Source organism: Aptenodytes forsteri, unplaced genomic scaffold (assembly GCF_000699145.1).
Source record: "Aptenodytes forsteri isolate BGI_AS27 unplaced genomic scaffold, ASM69914v1 Scaffold52, whole genome shotgun sequence".
In the NCBI taxonomy this organism is placed as follows: Eukaryota; Metazoa; Chordata; class Aves; order Sphenisciformes; family Spheniscidae; genus Aptenodytes; species Aptenodytes forsteri.
Genome location: NW_008795434.1, coordinates 775,263 through 791,334, shown reverse-complemented (window position 1 = coordinate 791,334; position 16,072 = coordinate 775,263). Strand labels below are relative to the sequence as shown.

At 62.0% G+C, this 16,072-nt stretch overlaps 1 protein-coding gene across 1 annotated transcript in view; it reads right to left on the bottom strand.

Annotated features, from left to right (window-relative positions):
• The window catches only part of NBEAL2 (neurobeachin like 2), a 26,916-nt gene that overhangs the window by 2,919 nt on the left and 7,925 nt on the right, over positions 1 to 16,072 (bottom strand). Inside the window, exons 2-40 of the mRNA XM_019472523.1 lie at positions 15,743 to 15,828; positions 14,959 to 15,244; positions 14,781 to 14,887; positions 14,480 to 14,560; positions 14,142 to 14,225; positions 13,905 to 14,003; positions 12,688 to 13,259; positions 12,468 to 12,600; positions 12,264 to 12,383; positions 11,862 to 12,180; positions 11,680 to 11,762; positions 11,482 to 11,574; positions 10,839 to 11,010; positions 10,189 to 10,322; positions 9,933 to 10,092; positions 9,755 to 9,857; positions 9,043 to 9,196; positions 8,742 to 8,900; positions 8,491 to 8,650; positions 8,227 to 8,312; positions 7,249 to 7,917; positions 6,992 to 7,170; positions 6,747 to 6,906; positions 5,443 to 5,580; positions 5,047 to 5,352; positions 4,680 to 4,829; positions 3,319 to 3,476; positions 3,114 to 3,238; positions 2,788 to 2,908; positions 2,545 to 2,702; positions 2,188 to 2,321; positions 1,988 to 2,095; positions 1,370 to 1,465; positions 1,166 to 1,290; positions 941 to 1,081; positions 726 to 856; positions 522 to 631; positions 287 to 404; positions 45 to 214 (exon numbers count right to left, since the gene is read on the bottom strand). Of these exons, the coding sequence (XP_019328068.1) occupies positions 45 to 214; positions 287 to 404; positions 522 to 631; positions 726 to 856; positions 941 to 1,081; positions 1,166 to 1,290; positions 1,370 to 1,465; positions 1,988 to 2,095; positions 2,188 to 2,321; positions 2,545 to 2,702; positions 2,788 to 2,908; positions 3,114 to 3,238; positions 3,319 to 3,476; positions 4,680 to 4,829; positions 5,047 to 5,352; positions 5,443 to 5,580; positions 6,747 to 6,906; positions 6,992 to 7,170; positions 7,249 to 7,917; positions 8,227 to 8,312; positions 8,491 to 8,650; positions 8,742 to 8,900; positions 9,043 to 9,196; positions 9,755 to 9,857; positions 9,933 to 10,092; positions 10,189 to 10,322; positions 10,839 to 11,010; positions 11,482 to 11,574; positions 11,680 to 11,762; positions 11,862 to 12,180; positions 12,264 to 12,383; positions 12,468 to 12,600; positions 12,688 to 13,259; positions 13,905 to 14,003; positions 14,142 to 14,225; positions 14,480 to 14,560; positions 14,781 to 14,887; positions 14,959 to 15,244; positions 15,743 to 15,828 (6,488 nt within the window). The remainder of the gene's footprint in view (positions 1 to 44; positions 215 to 286; positions 405 to 521; positions 632 to 725; positions 857 to 940; positions 1,082 to 1,165; positions 1,291 to 1,369; positions 1,466 to 1,987; positions 2,096 to 2,187; positions 2,322 to 2,544; positions 2,703 to 2,787; positions 2,909 to 3,113; positions 3,239 to 3,318; positions 3,477 to 4,679; positions 4,830 to 5,046; positions 5,353 to 5,442; positions 5,581 to 6,746; positions 6,907 to 6,991; positions 7,171 to 7,248; positions 7,918 to 8,226; positions 8,313 to 8,490; positions 8,651 to 8,741; positions 8,901 to 9,042; positions 9,197 to 9,754; positions 9,858 to 9,932; positions 10,093 to 10,188; positions 10,323 to 10,838; positions 11,011 to 11,481; positions 11,575 to 11,679; positions 11,763 to 11,861; positions 12,181 to 12,263; positions 12,384 to 12,467; positions 12,601 to 12,687; positions 13,260 to 13,904; positions 14,004 to 14,141; positions 14,226 to 14,479; positions 14,561 to 14,780; positions 14,888 to 14,958; positions 15,245 to 15,742; positions 15,829 to 16,072) is intronic.

Below are 16,072 nucleotides of genomic sequence, written 5' to 3'. Positions count from 1 at the left end.
GGGTGGGGGGGGGGGGGGGGGGGGGGGGGGGGGGGCGAGGGAACCCATGAGAAGGGGGGTGACCCCCTGAAAGGGGCTATTTTTTTGGGGGGTGGGGTGGGTGGGGTATGAGCTACCTTGAGCAGCTGGCAGGGCGTCTGCCCAAAGTTGCTGATGATGCCCTCCAGAGCCTTCCTCTGCGTCTCGTCAGCGATGGCGTCCAGGTCCACGGCCCCTGGGGATAGGGTTGGTCATGGGGGGCCACCTGGCAGGTGGTGCCCCCCCACCTCCCTGCCCCATGGCTCACCCTCGTAGGTGCAGTAGTAGAAGACGTTGAGGGCCTCCACGGCAGCCGGGCCTCGTTGCTTGTACCCAAAAATGAGGTCGATCCACTCGTGGAGGTGGGCTGAGACGTACTCCGACTCCTGTCCAAGGATGGGGCATCAGGGAGGGCCAGAAATGCCTGCCACACCCCGTAACGACCCTCCCCCCCCCCAGGGGTGGGAGCGGAGGAGGGATTGGGATGGGCTCCATCATCTCACCAAGGCTTTGCGGTGCTGGTAGATGAAGTCCTCGCGGGAGTGCGCCCACCGGGGCAGCACCACGTCGCCCACCTTCTCGTTGGAGAGCTGCAGGCAGCCCAGGTCGAAGCCTGCAGGCAGGGCGGGCAGGGGGTGAGGGACACCGACCCCCACCGTGCTCCCATGGGTGCTGTCTCCATGGTGGGGATGATGGGTGCCCCTTACCATTCTGGTTCTCCAGGAACTCGGGGAAGTAGAAGAACTCGGGGATGAGCTCCTTGACGTCCACGGGGTTCTCCATGCGGGCTTGCCACGCTGCCGGCACCGAATGGAACTGCCGGTCTGAGCAGTCGAACCTGGTGGCACAGGACACCCGGTTGGAGCCCGCTTGTCGTCCCCCCCCATGTCCCCTCCCCAGGGTCCCCGCACTGGGCGCCCACCTGCCGCTCTGCAGCTGGATGTGGAGGGTGGTGAAGGGCTCGGTGCGGATCAGGTAGTGCATGACGCCTGCCGCGTTGGAGTAGTGCGTGCCGTAGTGGAACTTGTCCACGGTGCCCGTGGGGTCCTCGAAGCTCTCGTACCTGGGGGGTGAGGTGGGGGGGTCCAGCGGGAGCCGGCCAGGCGGTCCCCATGTCCCCCATACCCCCTTTTTTGGGGACACTCACTTTTCCTTCACGTCCCGTGCGTGCCGCTCGTTGGCCACCCCGATGGGCTTGGACAGGTCCCGAAACACGGACGGGTCGGTGAGGTCGAGGGTCTCCGAGACGTAATCCCGCAGGATCCAGGGGAACTGGGTGGGGTCGGGAGGTGGGTGAGACTGAGGGGGTCCGGGCTTGCTGGGGGGACGGGGACGCACACGGGGGGCTCACCACGGGGTACTGGGAGAGGTCGTTGTAGGTGCGCCCTGCGATCGTGTTCAGCTGCATGAGGTACTCAAAGTTGGAGATCTCCCGCAGGACCCATTTCTGGAGTGAAGGGAGGGCAGTTGAGATGGGCTGGGGGGGGCAGGAGAGGGGGCAGACACCCCCACCCCATGGCCGTCCCTGTCCCACAGCCATCCCTGGTCCCATGGCCATCCCTGGTCCCCTGGCTGTCTCTGGTGCCATGGCCATCCCTGGTCCCATGGCCATCCCCATCCCATGGCCGTCCCTGGTCTCATGACCAACCTCATCCCACAGCCATCCCTGGTCCTGTGGCCATCCCCACCCCATGGCCGTCCCTGGTCCCACGGCCATCCCTGGTCCCACGGCCGTCCCTGGTCCCACGGCCATCCCTGGTCCCATGGCCGTCCCTGGTCGCCCCTGGCCCCACAACCGTCCCAGGTCCCATGGCCATCCCCATCCCACAGCCATCCCTGGTCCCATGGTCATCTCCAACCCACGTCCATCCCTGGTCCCATGGGCATCCCCATCCCACGCTGGCACCCTTCTCTTTGCCATCTGGGAAGGAGAGATACGGGGCAGGGGTGGGCAAGGTGGGGCCGGTACCTGGGTGAGCCCTGAGGCTTTCAGCAGCTCCTGGGGCGACCGGCTGCCGAAGTATATCTGGTTGGGGGGACGCAGGCCGAGGATGCAGGAGTACACCTTGTTTCTCACCTGGGGGGACGCGGGTAGGACGTGGAGCGGCCAGAGACTGGGCAGTGCCGCAGCCCCGGGAGGGGTTTGGTGGGGGGAAAGGGTGCCACCACCTTTTTTTTGAAGTTGAGGAAGTAGTTGGCCTGGTCGATGAAGAAGAGCTCGAGTGCGGAGCGGCGCAGGTTGTAGCGGCGCAGGTGGACCTCGCGCAGGTGGGACAAGGGGCGTTTGAAGTCGTAGCCGATCCCTGCCAAGACAGGGGGGGCACAGAGCCCGGCGGGCATCACTGTCCACCCGGACCCCAATTCCCGAGGCAGGGATGGAGGCCAGCATCGCCCTGGGGCTGGGAGAAGCCCACCCCCAAAATGGCCAGCACCTGGCGTGATGGGCTTCTGGAGGAGATGGGATGGGTGGGGGGTTCCTCAACCCACCTTGCTGCAGGGACCCCCCCAAGGAGCATGTGCCGTTACCTCCCTCTGTCTCCTCCTTCTCGCTGCTGCCGTCGTAGAAGTAGACGTGCTGTGTCGTCACCTCCAGGCGGCCGGGGACAACGGCCACTGTCGTGATGAGCTCGCAGTCCTCCGAGACCACCAGCTTCTCCCGCTGGTTCTGCTCCTTGGGCTCAGCCCTGGGTGACATCGGGGGTGAGGAGACCCTGGTGACACCCCCAGCCTGGGCGAGCCAGCGCCACAGCAGGGGATGGGGACACTCACTGGTTGTCCAGGACAGGGAGGTCCTCCTCAGCCAGCTGGTCATCCTCCAGCTCGCTCACCTTGGCTTCCTTGGCCATGGCAAGCGGGAGGGACTCGGCGGGGCTGTGGAGGTGGTCGGCTCCTGAAACGAGAAGGGGGTCAGCAGACACCCCCAGCCACCCACGGCTGGGGGACGAGTCCTGCAAGGGTTCCTCATCCCACCTCCCAACCCCAAGGGGGTCCATGACAGCTCCCAGTTCAACCCCACCACATGAATCCAACCGGTAGCACGCCCTTGCCCACGGCATGGGGGGAAGCCCTGGTTGCCCCACTCCCATCAGCCTCACCCAGGTTGTCCCGTAGGGCACTGGCCTCCAAGTGCTGGTCAAAATTCAGGTTGGGCACCAGCTTCAGCCTCATCCGGGAGTAGGTCTCGGCGCTCGACAGCTTCCAGCGAACTTCTGGTGGGTTCCTGGGGGGCAGGCGGGGGTGAGGCACCCTGGGGAACCCCAGACGTGCTACCCCTCCCCAGGGACCGAGGTGGGGGCTCACCGGTCAGCCCAGGCGGAGCGGGGTGAGGTGAGGAGGCGGCACAGACCCCGCCACTGCTTCAGCACGGTGCTGTGGTGGTTGTTGGCCTGCTTGAGCACGTTGGCGTGACGGACATTTTCCGCCTTGGAGCGCTTTGCCACCGGCTCCAGCACCAGCTCCTGCCGAAGGAGGAGGAGAGTGAAGTGACAGCAGGGCTGGGGCTTGGGGACATCCCCGAGGTGAGGAGCATGTCCATGGGGTGATGTCCCCAGGGCAAGGAGAATGTCCCCAGGATGACGGACTTGGGATGAGGAGCACATCCCCGGGATGATGTCCCCAGGATGATGAGCACATTCCCAGGATGAAGTTCCTGGGATGAGGAACACATCCCCAGAACAATGTCCCCAGGATGAGGAGCGTTTCCTGAGGGCAATGTCGTCAGGGTAAGGAGCATGTGCCCAGGATGGCATCCCTGGGATGAAGAGCACATTCCCAGGATTAATGTCCCCAGGGTGAGGAGCATGACCCTGGGGCGAGGAGCATGTCCCTAAGATGACATCCCCAGAGCGAGGAGCACGTCCCAGGGTGATGTGGTAAGGAGCATGTGCCCAGGATGGCATCCCTGGGATGAAGAGCACATTCCCAGGATTAATGTCCCCAGGGTGAGGAGCATGACCCTGGGGCGAGGAGCATGTCCCTAAGATGACATCCCCAGAGCGAGGAGCACGTCCCCAGGGTGATGTCCTTGGGGTGAGGAGCACATCCCCAGGATGATGTCCCTGGGTGTTGTCCCTGGGATGAGGAGCATGTCCCCAGAACGATGTCCCCAGGATAAGGAGCACATCCTGAGGACGATGTCCCCAGAGTGAGGAGGATCTCCCCAGAATGACATCCCCAGGATGAAGGGCACATCCCCAGGATTAATGTCCCCAGGGTGAGGAGCACGTCCCTGGGGTGAGGAGCACATCTCCAGGATGACATCCCCAGAGTGAGGAGCATATCCCCGGCATGGCATCCTTGGGGTGAGGAGCACATCACCATGACCCCTGGATGATGTCCCTGGGGTGAAGAGCACGTACCCAGGGTGAGGAACACGTACCCAGGGTGAGGAGCACATCCCTGAAACAACATTCCCTGGGTTGACGAGCACATCCCGAGGACCGTGTCCCCAGGGTGAGGAGGATGTCCCCAGGGTGACATCCTTGGGATGAGGAGCACATCCCCAGGATTAATATCCCCAGGGAGAGGAGCACATCCCTAGGATGACATCCCCAGAGTGAGGAGCACATCCCTTAGATGACATCCTCGGGGTGAGGACCACGTCCCCAGGATGAGAAGCACATCCCCAGGGTGACATCCCAGGGGCAAGGAGCAGGCAGTACCTGGAACATCTTGCGGCTGGCCGCCTTCTCTTGCTCCCGCCGCTGGGAGCTGCTCATCATGGCGTCGTAGCAGGCGTTCCAGAAATTGGACATGTGGTCGTGGCTCTTGGCGAAGGTGTCCATCTCAAACTGGGCCATGGTGGGCTGCACCTACCGAGAGAACCGGGACAACAGGGGAGGTGTTGGCAGGGCTTGGCACCCACCAGCCATCATCCAGACTATGAGCATCCCTGCCCTAGAGGTCACCCTTGCAGGCTGTCCCAACCCGGTTGTGACACGGGGACCCCGCTGCAGCACGGACCCATCTCTAAGCCTGGAAATGTGTTCCCCCAACAGCGACGCCACCCCGTGGCCCCACGGCACGCACGTGTTTCTCGATGAAGCCCCTCCACTCCGGGGTGGTGCAGAAGAGCTGGAAGTCCTCATAGAAAGTGGGGCTGCCGTTGGTGGGGGGCAGCGAGGGCAGGAAGAGCTGCAGCTGCAGGGTCTCGTAGCACTGGTCCATGAGCGTCCGGACGATGGGCACCAACCAGGAGAAGGTCTCCGACTTGGCGTCCAGCGAGCGTCGCAGCGGGGTCTCCAGCTTGCCCAGGAGGTAGCAAGCCTCGTCCTTTTTGGGGGCTGAGGCGGTCTGCAGCAGGCTGTGCAGCTTCACGTACGCCAGCGAGTGCAGCTGGGGGAGGACATGGGACATCAGATGGGGCCACCTGCCCTGCCCCAAGGGCTGGGGTCTCACCCCGAGCCCCAGGAAGGGTTGACCCACCTGGGGGTCCTGCAGCATGATGTAGCCCACGAGGACGCGTAGACCCGTCTGGGCCATCTCCTTGAGGTCGGAGGTGCCGTTGGCCAGGTGGTACCAGACGCCCAGCTTGTCCAGCAGACTGCTCATCCCCTCGTAGATCTGGGGGGGGCACAGTGAGCCCCCCGCCCAGCCGCGCACCCCTCACCTCTCCAGCCAGCCTTGGCGCAAAGCCACCAGGTCTGTCCCCATCACCCAGCCACCCTCGGCTTTGCTTGACATGGGTTTGGGTTACGGGTAGGGGTTAGGATTAGGGTTTAGGGGTAGGGTAGAGCCCCAGCCCATAACCCTAGTGACGAACTAGTCAGGGTTTGGCATTAGGGTTATGGGCTGGGGCTTAGGGTATGGGTTTATGGTAAGGGTGTAGGGTTAGGGTTAAGGGTTGGGACTGGGGTTAGGGCCAGGGTGTAGGATTGGGGTTAGGGTTGAAGTTTACGGCAAGTGTGCAGGGTTAAGGTTTAGGATTTGGGAGGTACGGTTAGGTTTATAAACTATGAGCTAAGGTTAGGGCTTAGGTTATAGGGTTAGGATTTCAGTCTACAGTAAGGGTGTAGGGTTAGGGTTAAGGGTTGGGACTGGGATTAGGGCCAGGGTATAGATTTGCGGTTAAGGCTGTTTATGGCAAGGATGTAGGGTTAAGGTTTACGATTAGGATTTAGGAGGTTATGAGTTAGGGTTATCGTTTAGGGATAGAGCTTAGGGTATAGGGCTAGGGTTTTGGGTTTACAGTAAGGGTGTAGGGTTAAGGTTAAAGTTTAGGATTGGGGTTAGGGTTAGGTTTTACAGCAAGAGTGTATTGTTAGGGTTTACAGCAAGGGTTAGGGTTAGATTTACGGGTTATGAGTTAGGGATAGGTTTTAGGATCAGATCTTAGCATATAGGGTTAGAGTATGGGATTGCGTTTATGGTAACAGTGTAGGGCTAGGGTTAAGGGTTAGGATTAGGAGTTAGGCTAGGCTATAGGATTGGGCTTCACAGCAAGGGTGCGGGGTTAGGGTTAAGACTTAGGGTTAGAGTTGGGGTTTATGGCAAGGGTGTAGGGCTAGGGCTGAGGTTTAGAGTTAGGTTTAGGGGTTAGGGTTGGATTTACTGGCTATGGGTTAGGGTTATGGTTTAGGATTAAGGCACAAGTTATTTTCTAAGGTTAGGTTCAAGGGCTGCATGTAGGGTCAGGGTTTAGGGTCAGGGCTAACATCAGGGGCTAGGGGTTAGCACTAGGGTTCAGAGCTCGGGTTTGGGACCAGGAACCCCTGCTCGTGCCCATCCACCTTCTCGCTCCACAGGGCCTGGTTGTTGTGTCCCTCAGAGAACAAGAAGTCCTGGAGCAGCCGCAGCAGCTTGAGGGCGTTGTGGGTGAGACCGGGCAGGGCGGCCGGCCCCGACTCCTTCAGGTCCGTCAGTGCCGACTCCAGCATCATCTCCAGCAGGCTGCGGGAGAGCAGGCAGCTCCGTAGGGTGGTCCTCTCTTGGGGTGCACCCCCTGGACCTCGGTCCAGACCTGCGCAGGACTCACCTGCGCTTGATCTCATCAGGGGGCCGCACCAGCTCGCACGCTGTCCCCAGCTTGGTGAGGACGGAGAAGACCTGCCCGCGTTCCCTCCACGCTGCATCGTCCCAGCCCTCCACCCCACGCCAGGTCACCGAGAAGACAATGTTGGTCAGGAGGTTGCACAGCTCTTCCTCGGGCGTTTGCTGCGAACAGGGAGGAAGAGTGAGAGATCCGATACCCAGCGTAGCCCAGGGTGGTGGGCACGATGGTTTGGGGCTCACCTGGGGGTTGCTGGTGTTGGAAACGTTGTCACTGGGCAGCGCGTCCTGGTAGCTGCTCTCATCCAGGACGTTTGAGAGGCTGGAGCTCTTGCGTGCTCGCATCCCCGGGAAGGGCTTGAAGCTCTCCAGGGGCGAGGGGGTGCCGGGGCCGCTGGCGGGGGTCTGTGTGCCACTCTCGGCCGTGGCGATGGAGCTGGTGCTGGCCAGGTCGAGCCCCAGGTCGAAGGGTGAGGTGGAGAAGGGCGAGAGCGGGTGGTAGACACCATCGAAGGGAGGACCGTCACCGGGGTTGGAGGACGAGCGGCTGGCCCGGTCGGAGGAGTCGAAAGACTTGAAGTTGTAGGAGTGGAAGGACTTGGTGCGGCCGCTCGGGGAGATGGAGTGGTCGGAGAAGCCCTCAGAGAGCTCCTGGTCCGAGGCCTCATAGCCCAGCGGCAGGAAGACGTCCAGCTCCTGCAGCTCAGCTGGCGGTGGGCTCGTCCCCTCTTTGCCGGGGGGGTCTGAGAGGCGGAGGAGCTCCGGGGAGCCCCCGTTGCCTGCGATGCTCAGGCTGTGCTGGCGGGACTCGTAGGACTCTTTGACGTAGAGCTTGGTGAGCGTGTCCTGCCAGCTGGCCAACCTCGCCAGCTGCTTCACCATGTCCTGCTGCGCGTAGATCAAGTGGAAGAGCTGCAAGAGAAAGCCGGGGGGAGACCCGATGATGTTGCCCCAGCTCCTGGTAGCCTCTTGGGAGGTTGTCCCCTCCGAGGGGCAGGATGCTTGAGCACCCCAGATCCTCCATAACCATCATGGAGTGCTGGGGTTGCACCACCTCCATGCTGGCACGTCCACGTGCCAGCAGCCCTGTGCATGGGGTGTTACCACCATCCCCATGGCCCCCGCGTTTGGGCATGGCCGGGTGCCCGTGGGTGGCTCCGGCAAGCTCAGGCCCAGGGCGACTGCTCGGTCACAGCCCCTTGTGCCCATGGCCCCGCTCACCTTGCGGCAGATATCGAGCCGGACGGTCAGCTCGGCCCGGTGGGACAGGTAAACCACGGCCACCAGGTCCTTGTAGTTGGGGGGGTCTGTGGACAAGGAGAGAGAGCACGGTGGTGGGACAGGTCCTTCTGTCCCCAAAAGCCACCAAAGACCCCCAGACCCAAGACCGGCTGAGCCTTGTGGGAAGCCACCAGTGATGACCCCATGGCACGCATTTGGGATGGGTGGCCAGGGCCAGCCTGGTTTCGGCAGGGCACGCGGTACCTGCCCCGAGGACCTGCTCCGAGAGGCAGCGGAAGAGCAGCATGGAGCCGGGGACATCGCTGAGGCAGGTGATGAGCCCCTGGTACCCGATGTCCTTCAGCTTCAGGCGGTTCTTGCTGCGCTCAGGGACCTTCTCGTACTTCAGCATCTTGTAGAGGACCTGGTGAGACAGAGAGAGGTGGCCACCCCGCTGTGGCAAAGCCCCCGGCCGCTGGGGATGGCAAGAGGCTGGTGCTGGGGACCTGCCTTACCTTGAAGACCCTCTCCCGCACTTCATCTGAGAACTTCTTCTGCACCAGCAGCGAGAAGAGGACCTCCACGTGGCCCGGCTCAAAGAGGAAGGCGAAGAGCTGCTCCTGGGCAGGCGAGCCCTTCAGCAAGCTGTGGATCACCTCCAGCGCCCCGCAGACCTGCAGGACATGGGGCTGGTTGTCCACTGCCCTCCATGTACCCCTCCGGGACCTCAGCGGCTTCTCCCCACCTGCTGCCAAGCGTCAGGCCAGCCCATGGCACACTGAGGTCTTTGGGGACCAGGGTGGCTCGGTGCCGTACCTGCTGCTCGTCCTGCACCCCGGCCATGTAGCTCAGCAAGCTCTGCATCTCCTCCCCAGAGAAGCTCCTGCAGAAGAAATCCTTCACCAAGCTGAAGAGGGACATCTGCACTGTCTTGATGTCGTCGATGGCTGTGGTCTTCTCCCTGGAGGTGCTGATGGACAGACATGCATGGGCATTCCCTCTAGGGATGTGCACAACCACCCTCCTGCACCTTGTCACCCATTGCCAGCATGATCCCAAATCCCACCATGAAGCCTGAGGAGCCCCGGGGCAGCCTGGTGTGGACATCCCTTCTGGCCAACTCTGCCCACCGGGAAATGTCCACCCCACGCATTTGGATCTCTGCAGGGTGCGAGCAGCCCCAGTGTCACGGGCGTGCAGAAACGCATCAGATCAGACAAGAAAAGGGCATCAGCTTGTTGCAGGAACCACCATGCTCTTGGCTGCTGCTGGAGAGACACTGGGGGTGGATTTTGGGGCTGACTGGGCACAGCTTTGGGTGGAGGCTTGGGGATGGGGCACGGCCATGGGGAGGGGAAGGTCCTGCACCCACCACCACGCTCTCACACCAGAAGATTATCCCATGAGGTGCTTGCAGTGGGGATATTGCCCCAAGCAAATGGTGTCTAGCCCAAACCGCAGCTCCAAGGGGTGAAGCCCACCACCACGTCAGCACTGGGGGGGGTCCTGGCTACAAGTGGCAGCTCACCCATAGTACGTCCGGATGGAGTCGAGGATGTACTGCACCCCATACTTCTTGCAGATGCGCTGCTTGTGGTCCTTGACAACGTTGGCCAGATACTGGATATGACCTGCAGGGAGAAGGTGTGAGTAGCCATGGAGGCCAGTTGGGATGAAGAACACCCCCAAGCACCCCCAGTTCCCACCTAAGCGGACGGCGAAGTCGCTGTTGCTCCAGATGCGGAAGTCGAAAAGGAGATGCTGGTAGAGGAGGTGCAGCAGGAGCCCGCTGCCCTCAGATGCCACCTGCTCCATGAGGATCTGCGAGGCCATCAACGTGCTCATGTCCAGCAGCGGACCGGAGACCTGCCGTGGGCGAGAGGGGAGGCTTGCAGCCCCGGCGTCGCCCTTGGGGAACGGCCCCGGGGACCGTGGGATGGAGCCTTTGGTAGCCCCCCACACCTTCTGCAGCAGCGCCCCGATGATGGCCGGCCCGTGGCACTGCACCAGGCTCTCCTGGTTCACCGGATGGTTCTGGATGAAGTTCTTCACCAGCAGCAGGAAGGCGGCCACGCTGTTCCTCTCCAGCCTGCTCTCTGCAAGGCATGGGGCAGAGCCTGCCGGTAGCTGCGAGCACCTTCAAAGGGCATCCTGGAGACCCCACCGCAAACTCTTCTCTACAAACTTTTCAGCCTGTTCCCCTATTTCGCCCGAATTTAAGCAAGTGGAAACCTCTGTTGTTCTGAGCTTCTTGGAAATAAGCAGCTGGGTACTGGGAGAAAGCCCGTTTCACCTATGCAGGAGAAGGCTCCTGCATGAACCCAGCCCTACTGTAAGACACCAGAGACTCCACACAAAGGCAAGCCAGAGGTAAGCAGGCTGGAGCCACCCTCATCTTCCCAGAACTCCTTGTTTACGACTAATTAGGTCATAACAACATTAAAAGATGTCAATGGTTTCTCCATTACCCCATAACTCTTGGTGCCCCAGGCAAGACCTCTCATGCCCATGGTAGACACCAGCCCGCTCCAGGCAGCACCCACGTGGCAGCGGGGTTATCTACAGCCACCCGAGCAGGACGGCTCCCACTCCACGTCCCCCGAGGTCCTCACCTGAGGACTTGCCCAGTGGGATGAGCATGCCCTGGGCGTTCCTGGAGGACGTCAGCTCTGGCCCCACCAGGTCATTGGTCTCCTGCTCATCCTCGGGCTCCTCCTTCTTGGACACCACTTGCTCGAGCAGGGGCAGCAGCACACCCATCCCACCCACGCAGTTGACCACGTCCTGCCGGAGGGAGGCGAGAGGCTTTGCTGGGTGCTGCGTGGTGACAGCAGCGTAGAGGAGGAGGTTGCACGTGCACCCGGGGTCTGTCCTGCCTGCTCACGGGCTCAGCCCAAGCCGGGGAGAGCCAGGCCCTGTGGCTAGCGAAGATCGGGGTGTGCCCTCACCCATCCTACAGCACAAACCTAAAACATGTCCCCAAAAAGCACCTGTTCCCCTGCACCACCCATAGTGCCCACCGTGGAGGCTGAGGACCTATGGGGCAGACAGGTCCCTTAGGGGACCCATGGGTCAGGCAGGTCCTTGGTGGACCCAATACTATGTAGCAGAGTCCCGGTAGGGTCCAGGGGAACCACCATGGCCATCCAACACCCCTTGAGGGTCCTGCCCCTGCCCCATACCCCAGGAGGGGCCCAGCTGCCTCCACGCCACAGGGCGGATGGACCAGGATGGACCACCCTGCGCCCAGCGTACCTTGATGTCCCAGTTGACCACCTTGTGCCCCGTTAGCCTCCCGTCCAAGCCGTGGCTGGGAGAGAGGTCCAGGCAGATGTTGTTCCTGCAGGCCTAGAAGAGAGCACCATGGGAGCACCTTCATGCTCCTGGAGATGTCACCTATGGCAGAGGGTCTACCAGTGCTGTCCCCATCCCCAGAGGGGTGGCTCTCCTCACCTGTGGGGTGTAGTACAGCAAGAGCTTGCTGCTGAGCTCCACCAAGTCACCTTCCAGTGTAAACGGTGAGGTGACGTTTGGCCCTAGGGGAAGAGGATTGGGGTAAGCTGGGACACGGTGGAGGAGACCCCGGTTGCCCCCAGCACCCCTGCAGACATCTCCCGTGTCCCACCCTGACGTACCCGCGCAGAAGAGCGCCTTGACCTGGGCTTGCTGCAGAGCCTCACAGAAGATGGCCACGGAGCCAAGGTGACCCTCCAGGGAGGTGGGGCTGCCCCACTCGGTGTCCTGGCTGCCGGCCGCTGTGGTGGCCACTACCCCCTCCGTGGGGGGCTGAGTGGGGGTCCAAGCGTGGGGGCCCAGGGCAGCGGGGATGGACTGGGAGCGGCCGAGTGCGGGGCGTGGGGGGAAGACCAGCTCCGGCCCGTGGGACGCTGGCAGGTGGCTGGTGGTGGTGGCGGTCTGGTGGCCCGCGGAGCCGATGCAGCAGGAGGTGAAGGACTGGAAGGGATAAGGAGTCGCGCTCAGCCCCCAGCCCCATGCCACGGGGAGGGGTCCGGCTGGGCGCCGGGGGGGTCCCCCACCTCATGGAGGGAGGGGAAGCGGAGCTGCGCTGTCTTCCGCAGGTGCCCATCGGTGTAGATGCTGACGATGTTCTGGCCGAATGGCCGGCGGCCGGTGACGTGGACAATGTCAACGCAGTGCTGGGGGGACAGGGAGGGGGCGTCAGGCATCCTGGTGTCCTCGTTGCCCCCCGCGATGGGGACGGGGATGGGGATGATGCTCACCCAAGCTGAGTCGTTGAATGCAAACTCTGGCAATGCCACCGTCATGTAGTCCTTCTTGGTGCAGACGGCCACCACCAACACGCCGCCAGCGGTGAAGAACGCCTCAAAGCCTGTCCCGCCGGCCGTGAAGAAGCTGGTGGAGGAGAAGCATGGTGGGGATGGTGGTGCTGCCCCTCCTCATCCTCACCTCAGCTCCCCCTGTCCCTCCCCTGAGTATTACCTGTAGAGCTGCCTCCTCTTCGGCCTCGCCGGTGGCTCGGGCTCCTCCTCGCTTAGGCACAACCAGGCGTGGAAGGCGAAGGCACCGCCGGGCCACTTCTGGACGGTAGGCACCATGATACCCGCCATGCCGGGCGTCAGGTCGAAGCACTGCAGCGCCCGGGGAGGTCCCTCGACCCACGCCATCCCCGAGAGCGCCCGGATGACGGGTGCCGTGTAGGGATGCGGTCCCCGACCCCGCTCGTGCCGCAGCAGCCGCAGCAGCTGCCGCAGCTCCCCGGGGCGGATGGAGAGGCTGCCCAACGCCCGCAGCAGTTCCAGTAAATTTTCGGAGCAGGCAGCCGGCAGCGCCGGCTCGGTGGCCAGGGCACCCAGCAGGCAGCCCACCATGCCCGCCTTGACGCAGGTGAGGCGGCTGGGCAGGGAGGCTTCGCAGAGCCGCCGCAGCTGGCCCGAGAGGAAGACCTGCAGCTCCCGGCACGCCAACACCGGCAGCCAGGCCAGCAGGATGAGCAGGGGTTGCTCGTTGCGGATGGGGCGAACTGGGAAGGAGCTGTGGTCGCCTTCCACTGCCTGCCGAAACACGAGAGCTGGTCGGTGCAGCCCTGACCCTGCGGAGAGGGACAGATCCTCCCCCTGGTCACCCCGGGCTGGTGGTAGAGACCCTGTGCATCAAGCGCTTTGGAGACTCCCGTGCATCAAGCCTATCAGAGACCCTGGTGCATCGAGCGTCTTGGAGACCCCGTGCACCAAAAGTCTTGGAGACCCCCATGCATCAAGCGTCTTGGGGAACCCCTGTGCATCAAGCATTTTGGTGACCCTTGTGCATCAAGCATCTTGGAGACCCCCACGCATCAAACATTTCAGAGACCGCTGTGCATCAAGCGCCCTGGAGAGCCCCATGCATGAAGCATGTCAGAGACCCCCACGTGTCAAGCGCCTTGGAGACCCTGTGCATCAGGCATTTTGGAGATGTTGGCACATCCAGCAGTAGCAGAGCAAGCACTACCACATCAGAAAGGACTCAAATCTCCCCAAAGCTGAGCATGACTCCAAGCTAAAGATGGCCCCAGGACCCCTCGGGAGGAAGCCGATGGGAAACTAGCAGGGTGGAGAGGACTGGGGGACGAGGAACGGGGCTGCTGGGGGCTGAGTTCCACCACGAACCACCAGCATCGAGGGCTTTGCTCGGCGTGAAGGAGAAGCGGGCATGCTCACCATGTTGAGGAGCTCCTGGAGCAGACGTTGGGTGGGCTGGCCCTGGCTCCTCAAGACCTCGTAGAGGTGGGCATAGCCAATGCGCTCCTTGAACACCTCCTGCAAGCACCCGGGCATGTGGGACCCTGCACTGAGCCCCACCACGTGCTGCTTTCACCCCAACCCAACCTCACAGCATGAAAACCCCCAAACCCAGCCATTTTTGGGGTGTCTCCCCCACCCTGGTCCACTGCCTACCTTGGCCGAGGGCGAGTTGCTCATGATGGCGGTGAGCACCCCGATAGCGTGGACTGCGATGGCGTCGGAGCTGCCGTCAAAGACCTACGGAGACATGGGGGTGGTGGGTCTGCTGAGTCACGGGGTTGGGGGGACAGAACCCACCACGCCTGGTGGTTTGGTTATGGGGTGGCACCTTGGCCGAGGGCGAGTTGCTCATGATGGCGGTGAGCACCCCGAGCGCGTGGACTGCGATGGCGTCGGAGCTGCCGTCAAAGACCTACGGAGACATGGGGGGTGGGGGGTGGTGGGTCTGCTGAGGTTGGGGGGTTTGGTTATGGGGTGGCCCCACACGGTACCTGCTGGAGCCCCGCGTCTGGCGGCCGCGCAGGGACCTCGTCCTGGGCTTCGCCCGCCTCCCGTGAGTTGCTGAGGTAGAGCTGTGGGACACGGGGTGGGCATCAGCCCCGGGGAGAAGCACCCGGTTCGGGGTGGGGGGAAGAGGGAAGGGGGTTATGGAGTGTCCCCACCCCAGGGATGCTGCTGCAGCGCAGCCGCCCCGTCCTGGCATCGTTCAGAGCCAGGAAGGGTGAGGATGGAGCTGAGGGTGCCCAACCCTGGTGTCATCAAGGGGGGACACCAACGTGGCCACCCTGGTACCTTGCTGTTTTGGAGGAGGCGGATGATGTGCTCGAAGCAGTTGTTGCTGAGAAAGACGGCTTGTAGGACCGGCCGGTCCTCACAGCTCAGCATGGCCGGGATGGCATCTACGGCCGGGTGGAGGTGGCTCAGCACCCATCCCGCGTCCCCATCCCCATCCCCGTCCCCAACCACCTACCCAGCATGAGGACGCGGAGAGTGATGAGGCCACCGGCCGCCTCCGGCGCCAAGGAAGCGACGGGCAGGTCCGAATTGAGCACCCTGAAGTAACCGTCCAGGAGGACGCGCAACGGCACGGGGCCGGCGCCGGGACTGCTGCCGTGCAGCACGTGGACCACGGCCACCACGCCGCGTAAGGCCAGCTTCAGCAGCCCGGGGACCAGGGGGGTCCCCCCGCCTCCCCGCTGCAGCACCCCCAGCAGCACCTCCACCGCCGCCGGCGTGATGGCCCGCAGGGCGTTGGGCTGTTGGGACGATGGGGAGAGACGGGCTTTTACGTCGCCTATCGCGATATAAAATCCTTTATTTAAGCTATTCATGCCGAGCCCGACGTCTCCAGCGCTGCGGGTTTTACCCTTTATCTCACTGCACCCCACTCCCGGGTGCGTGCAAATTCATTTAAAGCTAATTTCGGAGCTATTAATTAAATCCCGATTTTTAAGCATTGGGTTAATTAAAACCTACTTCTGCTCAAATTTATTCAGCCAAGAAGTTCTCATCTGCCATGATGAACCGGTGGCGAACCAGCAGCTTCAACTCGAACCCCTCTTTAATTTAGGGGTTTTTTTTTTTAAGGTAAACCCACTGAATTTAGGGCTGGAATTTTAAATACGATTTTGAAAGGCTCTGGAAAATTAAGTGGTTTAATTCCAGCGTTTCTCTCGCTCGGAATAAATAAAGCTTCGGGGTTTATCACTTGGGTGATGATCCCAAGTCCTCCCCCATCCCCTTCCCAACGCTACCTTGGATCCGGAGAGGACGGCCCCAAAAAGGTGGATGAGTCGGAGCTGAAGCGTTTCGGGGAGCTGCCCTCCGGCTTGGAAACTCTCTGTGAGGATGAGGAGGGAAAGATTTACTTCGGGGAGTAAGCAGCAGCAGCAGCAAAAAAAAAAATAATCCCTTTTCTACCCAAATCCACCCCAAAAATCAGCCCACGCGGGTGCCGGACCCTGCTGATGCCGGGGGGGGATGCGGATGCTCAAAATTTTTGGCAGCTCCGCTTGCACCGGGGGAGGGTTTTGGTTTTTTTTTGTCCTAAAAAATAAACCTAAAAAATGGGGTTTTGTTCAAAA